The sequence below is a fragment of the Blennius ocellaris genome (genome assembly GCF_963422515.1).
Source record: "Blennius ocellaris genome assembly, chromosome: 9".
In the NCBI taxonomy this organism is placed as follows: Eukaryota; Metazoa; Chordata; class Actinopteri; order Blenniiformes; family Blenniidae; genus Blennius; species Blennius ocellaris.
Window position 1 is genome coordinate 23086905 of NC_137658.1, and position 23407 is coordinate 23110311.

The 23407-nt window shown below is 42.2% G+C and overlaps 3 protein-coding genes across 3 annotated transcripts; all 3 read left to right on the plus strand.

The window, feature by feature from the left end:
- The first annotated feature begins 741 nt into the window (after positions 1 to 741).
- On the plus strand, positions 742 to 8466 carry spon2b (spondin 2b, extracellular matrix protein). The gene is made up of 6 exons (XM_080502716.1): positions 742 to 849; positions 1690 to 1970; positions 2101 to 2324; positions 3648 to 3839; positions 4428 to 4614; positions 7729 to 8466. Exons 2-6 carry the CDS (start codon positions 1721 to 1723, stop codon positions 7905 to 7907), a joined length of 1032 nt encoding a protein of 343 aa, XP_080358842.1. The 5' UTR covers positions 742 to 849; positions 1690 to 1720; the 3' UTR covers positions 7908 to 8466.
- Positions 8467 to 9895: 1429 nt separating this feature from the next.
- Positions 9896 to 13300, plus strand: LOC308134887 (transmembrane emp24 domain-containing protein 11; the record flags this gene model as incomplete). Its single annotated transcript, XM_080502730.1, has 5 exons — positions 9896 to 10025; positions 10408 to 10499; positions 11290 to 11415; positions 11528 to 11674; positions 13106 to 13300. 5 exons carry the CDS (start codon positions 9896 to 9898, stop codon positions 13253 to 13255), a joined length of 645 nt encoding a protein of 214 aa, XP_080358856.1. The 3' UTR covers positions 13256 to 13300.
- Positions 13301 to 14682: 1382 nt separating this feature from the next.
- rnf212 (ring finger protein 212) lies at positions 14683 to 22425 on the plus strand (the record flags this gene model as incomplete). The annotated part of the gene is made up of 10 exons (XM_080501786.1): positions 14683 to 14791; positions 15737 to 15798; positions 15934 to 16008; positions 16096 to 16152; positions 17241 to 17299; positions 17380 to 17439; positions 19187 to 19229; positions 19306 to 19360; positions 21061 to 21127; positions 22296 to 22425. 10 exons carry the CDS (start codon positions 14683 to 14685, stop codon positions 22423 to 22425), a joined length of 717 nt encoding a protein of 238 aa, XP_080357912.1.
- Between the last annotated feature and the right edge of the window lie 982 nt (positions 22426 to 23407).

The following is a 23407-nucleotide window of genomic DNA, read 5'->3' on the forward strand; positions in this document are numbered from 1 at the left end:
GTGTTCACGACAGTGGAATTATTTTCTTATGAAAGTGTGGAAAGAAAGATTCTGCGAACAGCAAAAGCATTCAGACATTTATCAGAGTACAGAGGTGCTCAAACAGCTCAGGTGAAGACTAAGAACCTCTCTTTATCATATTTCTGACCTTTGAATGGCGTGATTGAACCTGCAAAGCGGCGGGGATCCGTCATTGGGTCAGAGGTGGGTGTCGTCGACATGCCACGGTGCTGAGATGACCACTTTCTGCTGAACCCTGACATTGCTTCTGCTTGTAATTCGTCCTCAGTGTGCTGGATGCTGCCTCAACTTGAATTATGCAAATTGCCGGTGACATAAGTGGCGTGGCCTCCCTGGAGTTGACCCTGACCAAGATAGGAGTGCAGCATCGGCCTCCAGGATCATATCGGCAGACACAGAGAGCTTCACCGTCACACCATGAGAGGATACTGCACCTACAGGCCTGCGGGGGAACCCTGGCTGTGCATCCTGAGCTGCTCGATACATTAACGATGAATCAGGACAGAGAGGAGGGGGGGGGGGAGGAGGAGGAGAGCCAGTCAAAGGGCAGGAAAGTCATCTACAAACACACAGAGGCTGGGAGATCGAGTGATGCAAGATGAATAGGGGAGTGGAGCGCCACAGGGAAGAAGAAGAAAGGTGGGGGGTAGAGTGAAAGAGGAGGGGGGGGGCTACTGAAAGACATAAATAGAAGAAAGACGGCTTGGAGTCTCGCAGTCTCTCATCCTGACAGCCACAGCCGCTGCTCTCCTCCCCCCTTATCCTCACCTCCTCTCCACTCCTCTGCTGCAGCTCCATTCATCTGGAATCCTTCGCAAGCTCCCAGCGGTGAGTAGAGTCCACGTCTCTCCTCCTGCACACAGGTCCTGAGAGGACCGCGTTCACCAGTCTGCAGGAATCCATGGAGGCAATCCACGATGCTGCACAGCTTACATGCAGAACTACGTGCTGCTTTAAAGAGGAGATCTGGAGAATTGTGCAAAAAAAAAAAAGTTTTTTTAAAATTAAGCTGCATCTCGTATTAATGGCTTCCTGTTTCTAAGCTCAGTCATGTAGATTAAGTGGATTTCAGGTGAGGCAATATACTGGAACTGTGTTCCTTTTTGAGCAGGCTGCTTATTTCCCGATGCTGCATCAGGTCAGACACCAGACGATCATTTGAGTCCGACAACTGCTCTTAATGACACAAATCATCTGAGGAGGTAGAGAGAGATTGAAGAGTAGCTGCATCCTCGGAGCCAAACAGCTGCTTCAACCCCTGGAGGACGACACCATTAGCGATCTGCGCCAACGCAGCATCCGTCTTAATTAATGCCGGTCGGCCAAACGTACTTTATGAGTCCACCTCGTGGAAAACACCAGTGTGGAAAGTTTTAGTGCAAAATGTCCCTCTGACTCACAGAGTTGTTAATGTTCAGTTTGCAGACAATTTGAATGCCCCAGTTTGTCCAAAATCTGAAAAAAAGAGGATGACTGCATGGAGAAATGGCACGAATGAGACAAATATCACAATGCAAGAGTGGCTAGAGGGTGCCCAGAAAGAATGAAGAAATTGTAAAATGTCAGTTTAATGGAAAGCTTGGTGAAGTTTGAGGTGTGGAAATGATACAGCTGTGTCACTTAGTCTGATAGCAATATTATTTATTTGCTGTCATATACCTGTTTCAGGTTCTCCATCCTGCCCCGATCTGCCCTCATTATGAAGACCTCCTCCTCCTCCTCCTCCTCCTCCTCCTCCTGCATCTCTGAGGCTCTCTATCGCCTCGTCATCACTGTGCTGGCCGTGGGCCAGGCTGCCCACTCCATGCCGGTCCCCACCGACGTCCCCATGTGCATGGCCTCTGAGACGGCCCAGTACCGCCTGACGTTCTCCGGCAAGTGGACCCAGGCCGCCTTTCCCAAGCAGTATCCCGTCTACCGTCCCCCTGCGCAGTGGTCCAACCTCATCGGTGAGTGTTCCCGTCTCAGAGCCGGCGCGTTGGAGTCAAATGACCTCTTTTGCAGAGGACGAGTCCGAGTGTCAAAACCTTCGCTTGCTGCAACAAGTACATGTGAGCCCTTCCCCTCTCCGCTTTGCAGGAGTTACGCACAGCTCCGACTTCCACATGTGGCAGCGTAATGAGTTTGCCAGCAACGGCGTGAGGGAGTTTGCAGAAAAGGGCGAGGCCTGGACGCTCATGAAGGAAGTGGAGACGGCCGGCGAACGCATCCAGAGTGTTTATGGGATCCTCTCCGCTCCCGCCGTGATGGGAGGCACGGGGCAGATGCACACCGAGTTTGAGGTCTTCGCCAGACACTCATATGTAAGTCCCCCCCCCCCCCCACCACCATTTCAAGTCTAGGTCAGGTCAGTAATGAGATGGGAGGGCGAGGCATGAGAGGTCAATCTTTGACAGGTCAGTATACATAACAAGGAGGTGTGACTCTGGCTACAATCTGGGCCAAAGATTTCAAGAATTTCTCACTAAATATTGACAACAAGGTCTCTTGTTTCACAAAAAAAAAAAGGGGAGTTTGGGCATATTTTTATTGCTTGTGACAGTCGAAGACATGAACTTGAAAGTTGAAATTTACATTTTGGTAAGCAGTGATAAACACAACACAATCACTAAGGATGAAGCAATCAGCCTGGCAGGGCTCCAGCTTTGACTATATGGAATATAAGGGAGCAGTGTGCACGTATATAGTGTGGGATGTATATGGGAGACGCCAGAAAGCTTCAGTGGGGTCACGGCATCAGGATATAGTTTTAGAAGGATGACAAAAACAAAGAAAAATGAGTCGAGATGTATTTACTGATAATAAAACAATGAAATAAATAGTGATATGCACTATTTCCTATTCATGCTGAATATTTAACAACATAATTTTTTTTCATTTTGGAGACATTTTGCTGTAAAATACAGAAATATCTTTTTTTTTTTTGTGGTACTCTTAGCAGCATTCTGTTATGACAGTGAAATCTACTATTCCCAGATGTTATGTACATTATCTCACTTCTTAATACAACTCAAGTATGAGCAGACAGGTAACGAAAAAGTTTGACCTCCAGTCCAGAAACTATGGTGTTTAAAGGTGTGTAACAAGGCCATTTAACTACCAAACTCTTCAGTTTCACAAAATGAGTAATGCACTCACTCAGGTTATGAACATTCTGATTATTTTGCTATTAACGACACAACTGAATGAAATCTTGTTATAAGCACTGGTATTAACAGGCAAAATACTAACAACAAAATTGTGGATATACTGACACTAATCATTTTTCAAATCATGTCATTAAATGATGCCATTTTCAACTAGTTGCAGAAGAAGTCACATTGTAAAATGAATGCAGGCTGTTTTAGCAGCGCTGATGGAGCAAATTTGTCAAGACTCCTATAAAACCTGCTCCAGACTGTGTGTTGGGGTTTTTTGTGTGTTTTTTTTTTTATTTCCACACACTGTTGATGGAGCAAACTTAATTCACACGTCTTCAAATGATACAAACCTCAGCAGAGCTTCCTGCTGATCAGTGTCTCGACAGGTAATAAAGTGTCAGACACAACAGAGCAGGTGTGGAGAAACGAGCTGATGAGTCTCAATCCCATTCCCCTTTCCCCTCGCTTCACTTCCTCCACCTGCAGTTGTCGTTCGTGGTGCGTCTCGTTCCCAGCCCGGACTGGTTCGTGGGCGTGGACGGCGTGGACCTGTGTGACGGCGACCGCTGGAAGGAGAGCGTGTCGCTGGAGCTCTTCCCCTACGACGCCGGCACCGACAGCGGGTTCACCTTCTCCTCCCCCAACTTCGAGACCATCCCGCAGGACAAGATCACACAGGTGTGTTGTGCTGACGTGTCTTAAAGGGGTCATATTATCCAGCCTTCACACTGTTGGTCCAAGAACATTGTCTTCAAAGTTAATTGCCCCAAATCCAGCTCCATCTGAATATTAGATCCTAGGAGCTGCATTCAGAATCTGCTGTGTTTGTGTGAGCTGGACTGGCTCCGCCCACACATGCCCATCAGAGCAGAGCTGCCTAATTGTGGGAGGGTCAAAGGGAGGAGCCTACCTTGATGGGGATGGGCTGAAACCCCCGATGACATTACTATAGAGAGGATTTGATTTCTGATTGGCTGGTTGGAGCAACACGCTTTTTAAAACCTGAAACAAGGCAGGGAGAGAGAGGACACACTGTCTTCACTTCTGGGGCGTCGTTCCAGGTTTGGGGAGGATTATTACTGTTGGAAAAGCATTAGAAATTTTATGTTGCATAATATGACCCTCTTTTAAAAGCCATAATGTGAAACACAGTCCTGAGTCATCTCAACATACTCTTTGCACCGAAACCAACAAGTGTCCATACAAAACAGACTGTCATTTTGCGCAACAAGAAGAAATAATCTCATTTCCATTTCCCCTCCACAGATCACCTCCTCCTTCCCCAGCCACCCTGCCAACTCCTTCTTCTACCCCCGCCTGAAGCACCTGCCGCCCATCGCCAAGGTCACGCTGACCAAAATAAAGAAGACCAATCAGATCATCAGCCTGCCCCTGGAGCCCACGCAGTCCAACCAGCTGCCCACTGGAAATGAGATCGAAGAGGCGCTCATAAGTAAGTGCATGATGCTAAGGCTGTACGTGTACGTCACATCTTCTATATCGCGTTTATAAAGTTGCAGGTCGTGGAGGGGTTAGAAATCTCTAAAAAAATCTCAAACCTCAATGACCACCCTACATACTTTCAGTACTTGCTGATTCCTGCCCCAAACTGCCTCTTGACACCGGTCAAGTGACAACACGCTCACAAAGACAAGTATCCTTCCTCCTGAGCCAAATTCAACTGTGGAGTGTTGAAGTGAAGAGAAGCACTTGTGTTTTTTTGTTTTTTTTTACTGACTCATGTGAAAGCATTTGGGAAACATTAAAAGCCACACACAAACTCAATTAGTCCAGAACCAGAGACGCCAGCGGAGACGCAGAGCGTCAGATAGTGCCAGGGCCACATCTGGCTTCCAGTGGAATTCTTGAAATATGACATATGGAAAAAGGGAACGAGCACTTAAAGAATACTATGTAGGAATTATGTTTGGGCCGTGACCCCAAATGGGGCACGGGCGAAAAAGTTTTAACAAGAGTCTGTGAGGTGGATTGACTTAATGTGAGCTCTCAGACTGCGAGAGGCTCCCTGCTGCATAGATTAATGGGAATAATTTAAAGGGGGGGGGGGGGGGGGGGCATGGAAGAATACAAAGATGTCCTGGAAAAAGTAAAATGTAGAAACTGGAACAGAAAAAAAAGTGAACAAGGCTGTAGAGGAGGCGTTTGAGGAAAATAAAAAAGGCTCACTAACAGGAGAAAACACAGATAAATCACATTAATTGATTATCTTATAGTTTTTACATTATATCCTGTTGTAGACCTTTTTCTTTTTAGGATAGTTTTTCCTTGCTCTCAATCAAATACGGTACTAACGGAGGTTTCTCTGGAGGACTGGAGCAGCATTGTGTTAATTTACAGGGACATCTAGTGGTTACACTCGGTGTGTACATGCATTTTTGATATCGATAGAGAGCGTGACAATAAAACAAAAGTGACTTATAGTCTGGGAGAAACGGCAAAACAGCGATATATGTTTGGATTATTTTTAAATGACAGGAAACCATTTTCACCTTGCTGACATGTTTCTTGAAACATATTTCTTGTATTTATCTGTTGTTTAAAAAGAATCCATGCAGGTGTAGTTAGTTAAATTAACATAATTCAACGAGGCAAAAGAGCTAAAATGGCTACAATAAGACTAAAGAAACTAGTAAAACATCTTGCCAGTGAAAATAGTACCTACAAAAATGCAACACTTCATATAATGCCAAACAGCAATTTAACATAATGAAATGTGTTATTCTTCTTTTAAAGAATAAACATTTTATTTGTTGGGAAAAGGATAGAAATGTGTTTTTGTCATGAGGGCTTCAGACTCTTTTATTGGTCAAATGATCCGTTTGTGGGACTGATTTTCTCCAATGTGCCTCAGAGAGAGGAATAATAACTCACCACATAAGGTTTAGAGAGTTCAGGTAGTTTTGGAATGTAAAACGGCAGCTACCGGGTCAATCGAGCAAAACACGCCGACGTCGCAGCCGCCCGCCTCGATGCTGAGGGTGACGCTGAAGCCTTGAGTCAGCGCCGCAGACTCGCAGGCCCGTTCCCATGGCGACGCGTCAACAAACAACAGGGGGGCAGCCAAGAATCTGCTAGGGTTTCCTGCCACGGTCCCGACACGCCATCCAGCTGTCGGCTCTGCTGGCTCTCCTGAGGAGAAGCCAAGTCGCAACTCGCCCGCTTCAGCGAAATGACACTGATGTCAAATTACAAGCAACTCAGTTTGGTTTCCCTCCCATATCCAATCACACCGTCCTTTATTTTCCCGTTAAGAAACAAATGACGATCTACGTTGTCGCCCATCAGCCTGAGCTTCAGCTCCACGTTGGATTAGTCCTCCGCCTCCCCTCGCTCTGCTTTTCTCCTCTCCAGCAGACGACTGAGATAGCGATCAGCTGTGCGAGGCCGGCTGGGGGGGTTTGGGGCGAGTTCAGTGTTGGACGAGAGTAAAGCGGAGGGAGTTGGGGCCAACGGCGTGATGTAACACAACTGTTCCATCAGGGATCAGGAAATTAAAAATACTAGTTTTCTCCATGCCGCAGCTCAAGGTGCCTGATTCTGGAGGTGAAGTCAGATCTACAGTTCCTCCTGCAACGTATTTATCTATGAGTTCAGTGGTGAGACAGTTTGCAGGTTCGATTCCCTCCATCACGATCCTTGACCCCCACAAGCTCCCCGGCTGTGGCTGCCCAAAGCAAAAATAGGATGTGTCAGTGTGGAAAAAGGAATTTCCCCTAAAGTATGTTTACATTACTTTAGTTCAGGTAGAACGATGTGCACACAATGTAGGCTGTCACAAGGTTTTCTTCCAATGTCCCAATGTTCTTCTTTAAAACTAGGAGAGACAAGCCCAAAGATACAATTAAAAGCAACTTTTTTTTATTTTGCTATTTACAGAAGGTGGTGCAAATGGTGCACAATTCAGTTTCCAGCTGCTCCGTCTCCATATACACTTGTTGATTTTGAATCTATATTTTGTTTCAGGAAGTTTCATTAAAATTTGCTTCATGTTAAGATTGTAGTCACTTTCCGTAATAATGGTTTGGTTTTGTGAAAATATCAACATTTTCATCATGTTTACTTTTTGCCGCAAGAAAGAATTACTTAAAAGTTGAAATGTAAGGGTCATTGTGGCTCTATTTTACTGGCCTGCTTCACTCAAGATGAAATTGGCTCCTGAAATGTGTTTGACACCCCTGATACAACCTGCCAGCCAATCACATTGATCCTGGATCCACGTATGATTATGATCTTTCCCCAAATTGAAAATGCTAGTTAGTCTGAAAAATGTGATTTGAAATCCTTAAAAAAAAAGTTTTGGGCATATTCCTATATTAAGTTTATTGTACAATCAGAAAAGAAAAAGTGGGAAACGATGGGACGAATTCAATTGAATTGCTGTGTTTATCTTTTTCTGTGTAGGGTTTATTGTATATTCAGCTTCTTTCTCTCACCTTTTTGGTGCTGAGACTAGTAAGTGTCCCTGTTGTGTGATGAATAAAGTACAATCTAAGATGACACCACCCGACACTAATGCCCCCCCCCCCCCCCCCCCCCTTCTGTGCAGATACCCCCCTGGACTGCGAGGTGTCGGTGTGGTCCCCCTGGGGCTTGTGCAAGGGCAAGTGTGGAGACTCAGGCGTGCGGCACAGGACCCGGTACGTCCTGATGCATCCTGCCAACAATGGAGCGGCCTGCCCCCTGCTGGAGGAGGAGAGGAAGTGCTTCCCCGACAACTGCTTATGACTAGGCCCGGACAGGAGGGAGAAGAAGGAGAGGAGGGAGAAGAAGGAGAGGAGGGAGAAGAAGGAGAGGAAAGCCAGGAAGGGGCTGAAGGGAAGGAGGCGGAGCGGCAACAGCAAAAGGTCTGCCAGGTACTCACACGTGTCTCTGGAGAGATGAACTCCACTGCTGCCGCCCCCTCCTTCAGTGGAAAAGACTGATCTGCCCCCAGATGAACAAACTCTTCACAGAGCTCCAGAAGTGGAGTTTTGCAGAAAACTGCCACTCGACACGATTCAGTTCTGGCAGATTGAAGACACACCGTAGAGGATTTGTAAATATGTGACACTTCACCTCTGACAAGAAAAAAAAAGAAGAGCATCATGGCCGTCCAGCAGGAACAGAGGGTCTATTTATTGACAGGGTTTTTACCTGTAGTGTACAGTGTATGGAATCTGAACACAGTTCTTTGTAGTTTACAACAGAGAAGAATGTTTGGTAAAATAATAAAATAAATACTCAAAATGTACCAAAAAAAAGTGTATGTATGTGTTCTGTAAAGGTCAATAAAGTGTAAATATGTCTTTAGTGTTACGGGTGGAGTTCTGAGGCTCAGGTGCTGAAAGCAAACCAGGAAACAGGCATAAAGGTTCAAGGGTGTTTATTCAACTTAACCAGCTGAAGTGTTTGAATGGAGTGGATCGACTCTCAGTGGATCACATCCAAACTGACATGGGTGACCCCCTGAGCTGAGTGGGGTGGAGGGGGATCTATGGAGCAGGGCTGAGGGCTGAGGTGGTGTCAGGAAGCGAGGAGGCGTGTTACCGGTCGGCTGGCAGGAGATGAGGCTTGGTGCTGACTGGGAGAGCTGAGGCTGAGCAGAGAGTGTGTCTCCCCAGATAGTGCAGACCATCCAGCATCAGGTGAAATCAGGCTCTTGAACGAATCGTTCAAAACCCGCAACTCACTTTACTGAACGGTGACTCAGGAGTTATCACGTTCATTAACTCGTTCACTGAGTTGTTCTTGCTACAGCCTCCAGCTGCAGAGAGGAAAAATAATAAATAATGGAATAAATAATAATAGAATGTTCTCATTTGTGATATGATAGGTAAAACACACACACACACACACACACACACACACACACACACACACACACACACACACACACACACACATATAATGCAGAAGCCGATGGGGCACTGCACAGATATTTTGATTAGTAGAAAAACAATATGAATACATTATTAACTCATATGTAAAATACAAGGCAATAGGCAAGTTATCAATCAGAACAAACTCAATCATTTTTTTTAATTAATTCGTTTCAGGCATATGTCCTTCACTTGTGTACAGACATTCATATACTTAAACCAATATCCATATAGTCCATATTTTTTTGTCATACCTGAAAAAGGGTAGGAAGAAGCAAAACTTAGCAAATTCTACCCCTTATCCAAAATTATATTAGATAGTTCCACCCATGAATATCTTTCTTTATTAAACATATATTATATATGGAGTAAGAATGAAGGTCTAATAAAAAATAAAATAAAAACCACTGTAGAGCATCTTGTGCTCAATCTTATCTTAATATTCCACCACATAAGAATATCACAACATATTGTCCATGTCACTGATTTGGGAATTTATAATCACAGAAAATCAACTGAAAACAGGTGGTTCATAAGAGTTTAATCACATCATGCATGAGTAAAAAAAAAACCCACATACAAACCGTCACAGAACAGTAAGATATCTAAAGTAATTTCTTGTGGATTCTAATCCTACTTCCATGTCATTGAAGCTACATCGTCTTGTGTGGTGGAGTCTGGCTGGAGTAAATTGTTGCTCCGCAGGTTAATCAGTCACAAATGTGTGGTCACACAAAGCTGCAGCTGGGAGTTTCACACACACTCGATCTCCTCCTCCTCCTCCATTCTCCAGGATTGGAAGCGTTTACAGCGAGTTTTAGCCAAACATCGGCAGGTGTCTTATGATCTGATGAAATGGGTTTGCGAGGGATCATCCTCCTGCTGCAGTGCTACCTGATGCTGGCAGCAGCCATGTATTTCGATCTGGGAGAAAAGGAGGAAAAATGCATCATCGAGGAGATTCCTGAAGACACGCTGGTCACCGGTGAGTTGTAAAGAGCAAACGGTCCTCCCAGGCTTCACGTTGGTTCCCAACTGTGACAAAAAAACTTGGAATTAATGATCATTTCTGAGTCAAACAGTAGAAAAGTACATTGTGACTCATTTCCAAATGGCCTATGATGCAACCACTTTTTGAAAAGAGATTTTCTTTGTGCTCCCAGTGTTTCTCATACATTCCTTTCTTACGTTTGTTCTAAGACAGCGTGAAACAGGAAGGTCCGGTCTGCTGTGTCGTTTGTTTGAACAATATGAATTAAGATGAATAAACACAAAGTGTTACCAATAAATGCTGCGAGCCTCATGTCTGTCCTGACGGACCATGTTTGTATTTTTCGCTCACGTGTGAAGTGTGTCTCGCCCTCGAGGTAACTTCCTGCTGGAGCCATGGGACCTGAACTCAGCCAGCCACTCTCCTCACTTTGGCGTCACGGCAACGGTTAAAGACTCAAACAACGAGGTAGGGAACACACGCCATCCAAACCCGGTGTGGGAGGGGGTGGTAGCAGTTGGAAACCTAACATCAGGGTGTTGGTTTCTGGTGTTGTAAGTTTGTCTCACACTCCAAACGCGTCGTTGGAAGTTGGGATCCATCCAGTCATCCTTTACACTGCGTTTCTTGGTGAAAACGGGAAGCTTGCGTTGTATTTTGGGAATCTATTTACACGACAACAGTGGCTGGAGCCACTGAAAATGCAACTATTTGAAAATGGCTCCCAGCGTGGAATTTTTTTTGAAAACACTTTAACTGAAGTATAACACAAGTTTTTGAGAGCCCTGCAACTGCAACTGGCACCAGAATCCACACAGAAAAATGAATCTCAGATCCAGTTTTAGTTGTTGATGTTCATCTCTCGTACGTTCTCAAAACCCTTGTGAGGGAAATTCGTCATCACACTCAGACAAACACGTATTACCAACATTTAGATTTTGCAGAACAGCGGATCTCTCCAGATCTGGATTCTCACTGTAAAACAGTGGGATATCAACACCATCTTTGATATCCCAGAAACCCTTGCGGCAGGTTTCCCAAGATGACGTCCGTCAGCAAAACATAAACCGTTTCCAGTTTCTTTGTAAATGTTTTGACTTTGGATTTGATGGATTTGGGGACACTGCAGGTTGAAATGAGTGGAAATGAGACAGTCTTGTTTTGGTGTGTTGCTTTTATTCTCTGTGCAGAAGTCACACCTTCATGACGTTTAAAGAGGTTTTCTGCTGGAGGAACTTTACAGTCTCTCTCCTTTCAGGTTGTGATGACTAAACGCTTTGGTAAATTTGGAAAATTCACCTTCACTGCACATACGTCGGGTCACCACTTCCTCTGCTTCCACACCAACTCCACCAGGTTTTCCGTCTACGCTGGACAAAAGCTGGTCAGACCCTCAAACACACCGCATACGGAAAAATATTTTAAATTGCAGAATGGAAGAGGAACAAAATGTTTCTTTTTTTAAATTATTATTATTATTAATTTATTTTCAACAGAAGCTTCACTTGGATGTTCAGATGGGAGAGCACACCATCGACCACCACGCTGACAAAACGAAAAGCAACATGGAAACTCTGGAGAACAGTCTGAACCACATGATCGATCAGATGATGCACATCCTCAGGCAGCAGGACTACCAACGGGTAAATCTCAGAAAACCTCGGACAGTAATCTTTGCGCCTTGTTACTAAATCTCATTGTCTTAGTGCAACAAAGTGTTACCGTAATATCCCGACGAGCGACATTACCTGAATATCTGTTTGGTGGTGCACCTGAACGCATCACCCATGTACTTGGCAGCATGAAGCGCCTTCACTTGTAAAAATCTATGAACTAGCTGCATCATCAGGGTTCAAAGCGTGTTAAGAAAAAAAAAGTAGCAGCTTATAGTCTGGAAATCAGAGTTATATGTTTTTAAATAAGTTCATATTTAATGAACTATCCTTCTACAAACTAAACATGTGAGTAAAAGACGTGCAATTTCAGCAATATCATGCTTCAGTTCACCATGTTATTTACAACTTACGGGTCACAGTGGATTTTTATCATAATATTTACATCTTGTAAGGCATTAAACCCAGAAACATAGTCGGCTTGTTCATATTATGAGCACTTGGCATTAATATAGACACATTTAAACATCTGCAGTATCTTCCTGTTCACCTGAACTGAATCACCACATCTTACAAACTGAAGTGGAAAGAAGAGAATTCTGCCCCTTGTGGGCCCTCTTGTGGTTAAATAAATGTACTGCAGTGAATTTCTCATGGCTGATAAATTTCATGTCAAGGCCTGGACTGGACCCTGGCGGGCCGGTTCTGGACTCCCTGATTCCTCCCTGGTCTCCTTCAGACACAATAATACACACGCATCTCCATGTACACACTAAATAAACAAACAAACAAATGAATACATAAATAGATAAGCACACATCTCCATGTACACCCAGCCTTTACTGGCATTTTAGAATTATCTTTATTTATGATTTCTTTTTAATTACGTTTCAAATTATTTAATATATTTATACGTTTTCTTTCCACAACACAATTTTTTAATGTATGTTCATATTTTATAATTGTGTCTCTATTTTTATTTTTACTTTGTCATATTCACAATTTTTTTTAAAATCATATTATATGTTTTGATAGTTTTTCTGAAGTCAGCTTTACCTTGTTGTTTTCATTTTAAAATGTTATTATGTGTAGTGGTCATCTGAAAGGCTTTTTTATCTTTTATAATGCCCTTTTCCACCCTGCGCTTGTCTTTTTGGTTCCTTTGCCTGCTGTTTTGTCCTGTTACTGTTGCATCTATCCACCCAGGAAGCACATTGAATTGCACCCGCCTGCAAGAAGATTGCTCTGTGACTGAAGTGTACGGTAACTAATGAGGAACCACACAGACACAGGGAGAACATGAAGACTCCACAGGGACCCGTCCTGTCCTGGATTACAACCTGGACGATGACCACCGTTCACAATGACACCACACATAATGAAAAACTGACTGACGTCTCCAACAGTTTGTATTTCTTGTCTCCTTTTCCCCCCTGTTGTGCTCTGTGATTTCTAATCTAGGAGAAGGAGGAGGCGTTTCGTGAGATCAGCGAGGAGACCAACAGCAAGGTGCTGTGGTGGGCCGTGGTTCAGACCTCCATCTTGCTCTCCGTCGGTTTCTGGCAGATGAAACGACTGAAAGACTTCTTCATCGAAAAGAAGCTGGTCTAAGCCTCCCCGCCTCACTGTTTCTGTATGACCTGCCTGCTCTTTTGTCTTTGAAATTTCAGTTTTACCGCAACAGGAATCCTTTGAACTGTTTACATGTTCAAATTTGATTTGATCTCAATGTCTGGTAATAAAAAGATGTAAGGTGTTGGAAATAAATGAAAGATGTCAGTAGTGTCCTTTATGCAATGGAATTATTATTGACTGCTTCCACATACTTCAGGAAATCTGATTTCTACCACTTAACTGCAAAAAAGATCCATTCGGCCCAGTAGTGAAATCTACTTGCTGTTAACAAATACTAATGACAAATACTAATATGAAATATGATATATATGGCTGGATGTTACCTTGATGTAATCTAATGGAGAAATTGTGTATGGATTAGGCCCTCACATATAATATAACAACAAGAACTATTTAATTATTATTATTATTATTATTATTATTATTAGTTCCCCCTCATAGTTTAACCACATATTTCCAAACGAAAATATAATATTAAAAAATTATTATTGCATGCTTGCACATAGATTATATATTGACTCATATAATGTGCATAAACAGACTACATATAGAGCAATATATTTATATCTGTATTGACGTTATAATAAAACAGATTATGAAAGATTAAAACTTTATGAATTAATAGATTATAGTGAAATAGATTATGTATAAATGGATGCAAGATGATAAAACCACTAGAATGTGTATTAATAGCTTATGATGAAATTAATAAATGATGTATACATTAATAGATTGTGATATAGATTATGTATGGATGTAAGAGTATGTTAAAATAGATTGTGTATAGATTAATGGATTCAATATGACAGAATAAGTATGGATTAATAGATGATGATGTATGATAGATTATGTATGGGTTAATGGATTATGGAATTAATAGATTATGTATTGTATGGCTGTATTCCATGTGTTTCACAGCAGCAGCACCAGGCAGTAAGCAGGTGGCCTCTTGTCGTTGCAGTTTGAGGGGGTTCAAATTGTGTCGTTGATAACACAAGCCACTACAGCTCAACAAAAGGTAAAAGGGGGGTTTTCGACTTGACGTTTCTGCAGAGGTGTCTAATTTACAGCTTCCAGTTTAAGGTCGTTGATACGGACCAATGATCGGCCTCTCTGAACCCCCCTTTCTTGGTTCAACGCCACAAAAATCCGCAAAATTAGCATGTAGCTTCAACAATGGCGTGTTATTAGGTAATTACACGTATTTAATCGTAACAGTCTCTCTTAAAAAACAACAACAAAAAAATGAATTCAAGAAACCGTGGGCGATGTCTGTGTGTAACAGCGGGTGTTGGTTGTACCGCTTCGTTATCTGCGTTTGCTGAGGAGAATCAGCACCAGCGGGTTAGCATTAGCCCGCTAATTATCTAACCCCAATCTGATTTAAATTTCAGGGTTTTCAAATGTCTTTCTGGGTCTGCTGCAACTCCTGCTTCCTCTGCCCCAGTGCCGAGCGCAAACTGGCCGTCACAACCTGTGGCCATGTCATCTGCAGCATCTGCTACCAGAAAGGTATTAGACACACATTAATACTCATATTTAACCCGGTCTGTGACCTGCGGGTGGATTAGAAGCGGATTAAACAGAGGATGCGGGTAAAATAATAGTCACACAGGGACATCTGGTGGATTTAAAGTGATATTACAAAGCTGATTGTTCACCTTTTATGGAGATACCGCTCATCAGCGTTAAAGTCACTGTAAAACGCCTTGTGTGTCTATTGCGCCTCACAAAATGTGTTGAAAACCACACAGATTCCACTTTTCCTGCCTTGAAAAACCTTTTTAAATACTATAATTTCTGTCAAAGATCGATCACTTCTTACTGAGCACAATTTTCTGACTGTATAATAATAGTCACACAGGGACATCTATTGGATTTAGAGTGATTATTATTATTACATAGTGCTGATTATTGACTCTTGACTAGTATTGCTTTTTTTAAAAACACACCTCATCGTGTTAAAATCACTGTAAAGCATCGTTATCCACGACATACTGACCAAACTCACCCGTTTCACTATTCCACTATTCATTTCTCACTGGATTGCTGTCAAAGATGGAACACATCTTAAAGAGCACAGATTCCGACTGTATATTATATTTACTTGCACAGAAGCACCATACAAATGTAAAACATGCACTCGTTTAATTTAATGATTCATGTGTTAAATCCACCTGGAAGGAAAATATGTTTTCAACAATTTAATCAAGAGATGTAAATATATCTTGTAACTGGATTTAAAGTGTTTTTTTATTTGCTCTGACAGCCTGGTAATTAAAATCAGAAGTATTTATTCTTAAATAAATACTTCTGGTATTTAAACTTTTGTCTCCTCTATCCATTAATCAGGATTTTTTTTAATCCAATGCAAAACTGGAAAATTTACATTTTTGATGCTTGTAATTACTTTGTAATTTTGTAATTCTGTTGTTTTAACCGTGATCTGTCTCTCAGGTAAGCCTGGAAAGTGTTTAATATGCAGCTCCAAATGCCAGGTGTCAGCTCTCTCGGAAAAAGTAAGCACACATCAGGTTATTAACCTTCGATTGCTTCAAAGTCTTTCTGCATTTCTGTAACAAGCTGTCAAAACACTTGGTCAGAATAATAAAATCCTGTTGCTTTCTCAGTCCTGTGTCATGTTTATTTTTCAGAGCAGCGCTGAAGTGAAGGTCCTGTTTTCTGACATCAATGGTACAGCAACCAAACACTTCACGGAAATCAGCAAGGTAAAATATCGTCAACATTAAATAAGACACGTTTTTTTATTTTCTTTTTTTAAGCATTTGCTCATATGCAAAGTACATTTTGCTCAGGTTTTAAAGTTCCAGATGAGACACCAGAAGAGGATCCTGGCTTACTATCAGCAAAAGGTGAGACACAGTTTGTCCTCTGACTCTAAATGTTAAGGCAAGAAAGTTTACTCTAATTTCAATATCTTTAAAAGAAGCACAACAACTGATCATGTAACAATTTTAGCCATTTTAAATGTAATAAAGCCCATAAAATATTAGCTTGGCAAAGGGAAACACTCACATTGAAGCAGAAATATTTATAATAGTTATATTGCTTCAAAAATCGAGCTGCTCAACACTTGTTTACTGTGTACTAGATAGATGGATGGATGGATGGATGGATGGATGGATGGATGATGAGCAGACAGATAGATTGATCCCCAAGAGCACAATTAATAATCAACATAAATATAAAACAAATCACAGTTAAAATCATGACAGCAACATAAATAAGTCAGTAACATATGAAAGTGAGATATTCAGTAACATGTTAAATACTTGATTAAAAAAAAAAAATATATATATATATTGTAATCATTTAGGCCATTTTAACTTGTTATAAAAAGAAAAAAAACATAATGGGTTCAAATGGTTTTTTTTTGTTTTTTGTTTTTTTTTAACCAATAATCTATTATGGTATGACATGAAGGAGAAACAGTTTAAAATTCTAGCTTCAAAATGTAATAACTTAAGTCAATAATTCAAACATCTTTGAGCACTATATAATTTTGATGTATTATTATTATTATTATTATTATTATTATTATTATTATATCGTAATAATAGTTAAATCAGACTCCATTTCTATGGAAAATGTGCTTTTTTTGCAGGTTTGTTAATCAAAAATAGGTTCAGTTGACAGGATAGTCGTCAGATTCATTCATTGACGACACTTATGATGCTCTTAATTATGGTTTTATAAAAATCTTGTACAATTTTATCACATTTATTGGCTATATTTCTTTCACAATGGCCAAAACTATTAATTTATTTCAGTTATTATGTCACATTATTGGCCATGATCACATTATTGGTTGCCCCAATAGGGTTTTTTATTAATTAATTAATTGATTATTAAAAATCTGAACCCAGTCGCTCGGTGTCAGCGTGGGACTGAAACAGATCTGAATGTATCTGAGCATCGCTGGTGTTCTTAACCATGACAGAGCAAGAAGCTGGAAGAAGTCTTAGTCAAGATGAGGCAAGAAATGCAACAGATGACGAAGTAGGTTTCTCAAAATTAATGAATCAAAGTGTCTGCCGTGTGGGGTTCAGTGTCCTAACGCCCTGGTTTCCCTCTGAAAGGAAGCTGAATGAGCAGAGCACGTACATCGTGAAGCTGGAAAACTCGCTTCAGCAGCAGAGGTACGGCGCGGGTTTATGAAAATGAAAGGCCGCGCTCAAGTTTTCCTACAATTACCCTTTCAATTGACTTTTTCTATTTTAAATCTCTTATTATTATGTGCAGGAATATGTTGTGCTGTCCAAACTTTTGTGTAATTGGTTCTGGGTTTCTGATTCTGCAGATATGGTTTGGAGCGTCCTCCAACTTTATGATTAAAAATGTAGAAAATCTGAATTTTCTTTGGGCCAGTTGGTACAAACAGAAGGAATTTAACTATAAACTACGTATTAAAACAAGGACACAATGTGCTAAATAGTTCAATTATTCTTTAAGTAATGCAAAAGAGACATTCAGGTGTAAATATTCAGCATATATGTGAGTTTAAATGTTCAAAAGAAACTTCTTTCTCTCTGAAATTAACCTTTTATTAAAAAGTCCAACAATAGGAACATTTTGAAAGAGTTTTTTTAATTTATATATAATTTTATAAGTAAGAGATTGTGTAGTGTAAGAAAGATCAATAGGAACATTGTAAGCAAAACAATGTATATATTTTTTATTTTATAGGAACAAAATGTGTCTGATTTTTAATATATTAAAATATATTGTTGGCATTTCACATGATAACCAATACAACTGTCCTATAATGTAATCTTATCTTCTTTTTTTTAACAAACTCTGCTCAGCGGGACCCAGATGCAAGTCTTATGGTCCCTTATTGAGTCACAATTGATCAGATTTTTTTTTTTTTTTCATGCCTGAATTTGGGAATTTTATGTTGTGACTGTGAGCACGACACGGAGAAACACTGTGTGATTTGTACGAGTTACATTCTGTCTAAAAATCAAAACACAAGCAGCACAAATGTGTTTTATATGAGAGAAAGAGTCACTAAATCCTCTTTGAATGTTGAATTTCTGGCACGTTTGCTGTTGTTTTGGAAGCTTCTGGCAGCATTGGACGTCCATTCCCAATCAGCTGGCTGCGATTCCGCTCCACTCACTAGGTGTCAGGCCTGGCACGTGAAAATACAGCCTTTTCAGTTTCCAAGAACAAAATGACCCCACAACTGCTTCTGAAGCAAAAGTCACTCTATAAAATAAGTGCGACTGTAAGCTTATATGGTTGGTAAATCAAAAGCATATTTTCTTAAGGGGGAAACAACAAGCCTTGATGCACTTTTTTTTATTTTTTATTTTTTTATTTATTGCTCTGCTCACTCAGGGTGAAGCAGGCTTCATCTGTGCCCCAGATGAGCCACATCTCCCAAACGCCACACGGACATAAAGCGGGTAAACAATTCACACACACACACACACACACACACACACACACACACACACACACACACACACTGAGGAAAACTGGTTCCACTGACACATTTCTATTCCGAGTGTTTTTGAACCAGAAAGACGTTTTGTCACCCACTTTCTTTTTGATGGCGCCTCAAACTCACTATTTCAAAAAGTGACAATGGATCCAGTCTCACAAAAAAACAAAACCCCAGCGTCTGGTAGAGTTTGTGTTTTTCCTTCATGCTTCCCTCCAGTTCGACAGATCCCCTACGATTCCCTCTCACGACACTCTTCAGTTTCCATCGTGTGAGTTTCACTCAGAAACATGCACGTTCACTTTATATATATATATGTGAAGGTACTACGTGTTAAGAGGTACAACTCGTTTCTTTGGGGATGTTTTGATGGAGCTCTTTGACATGTACACTAACTGATGCTGTGAAGCCTCATGAACTGTCTCCCTGTGCGGCAGCCCAGAAAACATGGAGGTGGATGACGGGAGCCTGTTCAGGAAGGTGAGTGCCATCAGTCCCGCCTCAGTCACTCTTATTCACGAATGGAAGACGCTGACGTCCTCTGCTTGCCTTGCAGCCCGTCCCTGGCCCCAGGCTGTCCTTCATCGCTTCTCCACAGGATGGACGACTGGGTTGGTTTTCTCCTTCGCGTCCATCTTTTCAGATGTGAAACAACGAGACCTCTTGTGAAATTTTTTTAGTGATTCTGATTTTAAAGCTGTCGAATTGTTAGAGGGGTTATAATCAACGGCTTTTCAACACTTTCACGTGGTCTCGTTGGTCCAAACTTGAAATGAAAATCAAGGAGAAGCTGGATTTTCCTCCATTTGAATATTAGATCCTAGGAGCTGCATTCAGAATCTGCTGTGTCTGTGTGAGCTGGACTGACTCCGCCCACACATGCCCATCTATGGGAAGAGGAGGAAATACATCCTCTCGTGGTGCCATGTATGGGGAGGGTTATTACTTTTTACAACAAGGGTCTCAAATTCAGAAACTCGTGGAGGGCCGCAGCCCTGCATGTTTTCCATGTCTCCCTGCTTCAACATGGCTGATTGCAAGCCAGATAACGAGTGGCTCGTTATCTGTCTTTGTGTTGAATGTGGTGATGAACCATCAAGACATTCAGGTGTGTTAAAGAAGGGAGACATGGAAAACATGCAGGGCTGCGGCCCTGCAGGGTCTGAGTTTGACAACCTCTGGTTGAGAAAGTTATTTTTGTGTAATACATAATCAACTACTTTCAGTTTTGGCGTTATGATACGAGTCAAGGGCGGGCTACACCCTGGGCAGGTCGCCTGTACAAACACAGACAGGCAACCACACACACACATACACACATTCTTGACTAATGGCAATTTTCATGTAACTATCGGTTTTGTCCGATCATCCACACGCCGAGAGAAATTTTAAAGTGACGCTTCGGTTTTGACATGTGGACAGACAAGACGCACATTAGCTGACATTGCTGACGTCATAGCCCCGCCTGTCGAACTATAACCCCGCGAACCTATCCACGACGTCACTGAACAACAACTCCACTTCCGCGTTGGGGCAGAAAGCGAGAGGGCGATGTGAAGACAGACCCCGTGGCTCGGGGCGGCTCACGTGTCACCGCGCACCGTGTGGACGCAGTCCGAGTACGACCGTCGCGTTGCGTCACGTCCCACCGGAGCTCCGGCCGGCGACGTGACGTGTCGGGCGGACCTGGAGGCCCCCGTCCCCGGCCCCGCCTGCTCTTTCAGGAACAACATGAAAGTTACGCAGCAAAAAAACAAACAAACAACCAGTGCAAAGCTGAATATGTTAACAACAGAGGATTCATACAGCCGGCATATTGAAATGTTTAGGGCGTGCAGTACATCACTGACCGTTCTATGGTCCTGAGTCCCCCAAAGGAAGGGCGGCGGAAAAGCGACCACCTTTAGAGCGGTTGCTTCCGGAAAATCCCAAATTCTGACCGTGGAAACCCGAAGCTTAAAGGACCATACCAGTCCATTGTCCATTCCTGCAGTTTATGTGCGGTGGAAACGGGGCTTTCGTAAACCTAACAAGTAAGGAGTGTGTGTGTGTGTGTGTGTGTGTGTGTGTGTGTGTGTGTGTGTGTGTGTGTGTGTGTGTGTGTGTGTCAGTGTTTTAGCGTGTTTGTTAGCAACCGCTGGAGTACGAAGTGTGAGATGCGACTTCCACTAGCGTTTATCTCGTCTCCCCGCAGGGTTTTCCTTGAATGACACTTGTGGTGTAAAACAACACCCCTAAGCTCATAATGAGCCGACAAGAGAAAAAGCAGCGTGTGTTAACCATTAACGTGTGTGTATTTGGTGTTGTTTAGGCCCCAGCAGGTCGCCTCTCCAGAACAGCCTGTCATCCAAACACGCCGCAAGCTCGGCCACAGTCAGGTGACGGATTACATTCTAACTCTTTCAATGGAGAATTGAGCACAGACACACTCTGATCACCCATCTGTGTGTTTTCTTCTTGTCATCTACAAAGAACATTTGGAGCCAACTTTGGATTTGTTAGTTTTTCATATTCCGCATGTTATTGTACAAGGTCTGGTATTATTCCCTGAAGAATCGCTTTGTTGACGGAGTGAAGGAAGCATCCAGAATCCAGAGGAGGAATGAGGAGAAATAGTAACTCTGTCTTATTAGAACTTTCTCATGTGGTTTCCAACGCCTGTATTTACCTTCTTTAACGTCACAGAGAAGCAATGGTGGACACAGACTCACTACTGGTGGCAGGGTCTGCTCCAGGGCTTCTGCTCCAGTTAGTTAGTTAGTTAGTTAATTAGTTAGCCAGTCCATCAAATATTTGAGCAGTCATTCAAATAGTCAATTAGTTAATCAGTCAGTTAGTCAGTTATTTAGTTAGTGATTCTATTAATGGGTGATTAATTCTTTTATTTAATGTTCATATGCACCTTATTTTTAAAATTGCACTACTTTTTTAAAATATATTTAAATACGTTTTTTTGAATGCCTTTTTTACCGGTTGCTAAGCAACGGAATTCCGTTGCCAGTTTCCTCACTATGTGATGTACTGTGCAATGACAATAAAGAAAGTCTAAGTCTAATTAGTTTATAAATTAGTCGTATAGTTCGTCAGTTAGATTAACCAGTCAGTAAACTAGTAGATTAGTTAGTCAGCTCAATAGTTATTTAGTCAGTCATCTAGTTCGTTAGCCAGTTATTTATTGACAAGATAAATAACAGACTTTTTGGAATTCAGACCCTTCTACATTTTGTTTATGCTTGAAAACAGAAGTGAAACTCACTTTTACAAAGTAAAGACTTTTCTGCCACAAACGAAGGACTGAGATCCATTTCATTTGTCCACTCTGTGGAACATTCACTGCACGAAATATTCATTAAGATAAATAGTCACTGGGAGATGTTTGTGTGTTTCTAGGTGTTTCTGGGTATTTTCACATAAATATTAGCTTTATTTAAAAAAAAAAAAAACTAAACACCAGAACGTAGACAGATGTGTGGGCGATGGATCATGGTGGATGTTTTTGTTAGTTTCATCACCGGACTGAAATGATTTGTCTCTGTCCTCCTGCAGTCGATTCCAAGGAGCTTCTCTGACCCCAAACATCTCCTACACCCAAACACTGGCCTGGAAATCTCCCGTTTTCAAACCCGTATCCTCCTTCAGACACTCCATGTCCTCCCCGGACTGTCCGCCTTTGTAAGCACACACACACGCAGACACACACACACACACACACACACACACACACACACACACACACACACACACACACACACACAAAAGTCTCCAGAAGAAAAGCACCTGGCCGCTGACATTGACAGAGACGTATTTCTGCTTCTCGACACATAAAATGAGGCCGTTGGTCTGTTTCGTTTGGCCCCGGGATTAACTGGAACAACTGAATGTGTTCAACTCGGACAATTTATTGCCCCCGACGACTAGACCCAAAAGAAAAAAACTTGTTAAATGGTTAAATAAATTGCTTCAAGAATCTCAGAGGCTTTTAGTTGTTTTTTTTAAATGAAACCACTTTTGAAGTGTTTCATTTTGCCTGGAGTTGAAATCCTCATAGTGGCACTGCGCTCATGCAGGCAGTCAAAGGTCAGACTATTCATGGGAATCACTTTGAAAAGAGGAAATCTGCAGGTCTCAACCTGGCCTCGCCAGCTGGTCGCCATGGCCACGCCGAGGCCCCGCCCACTGCTGCACCGCACCTGTTCAATCTCCCAGGAGGAGCTGGAAACTGATGAGCGACACACATTTGTATCTGGTCGATGAATTATCTGTTCTGAAACTCGAGATGCATTTGGAAGCTTCTTTATTTCTACTTTAATCTCATGACGTATTGTAAGGACCATGCATTTGTGGGAATGAGCAGTGGAGCGGAGTGTGTACGTGACGTACATTCTGCTCACGTTCGTCTCTTGATACGCTATCAACCGAAGGTCAAAGGTCAACGAGACAACCACCCAGGAGCAGTGCATGTGATGGCGATCACAACCCGGATTGTGACATGTTGGCCGGGCGGGGCCCCGCAGCAGCTGCAGGACTGCTTTGAGAGCAAAACTATGTTAACACTGTCACAGTGGATAAGCACATCTGGGTGTTTCCTCACCAGAAGCCCTGGATGAACAAGCAGGTCCAGGGACTGTTGGGGGAGAGGGGCAGCTCGTGCTGCTCTG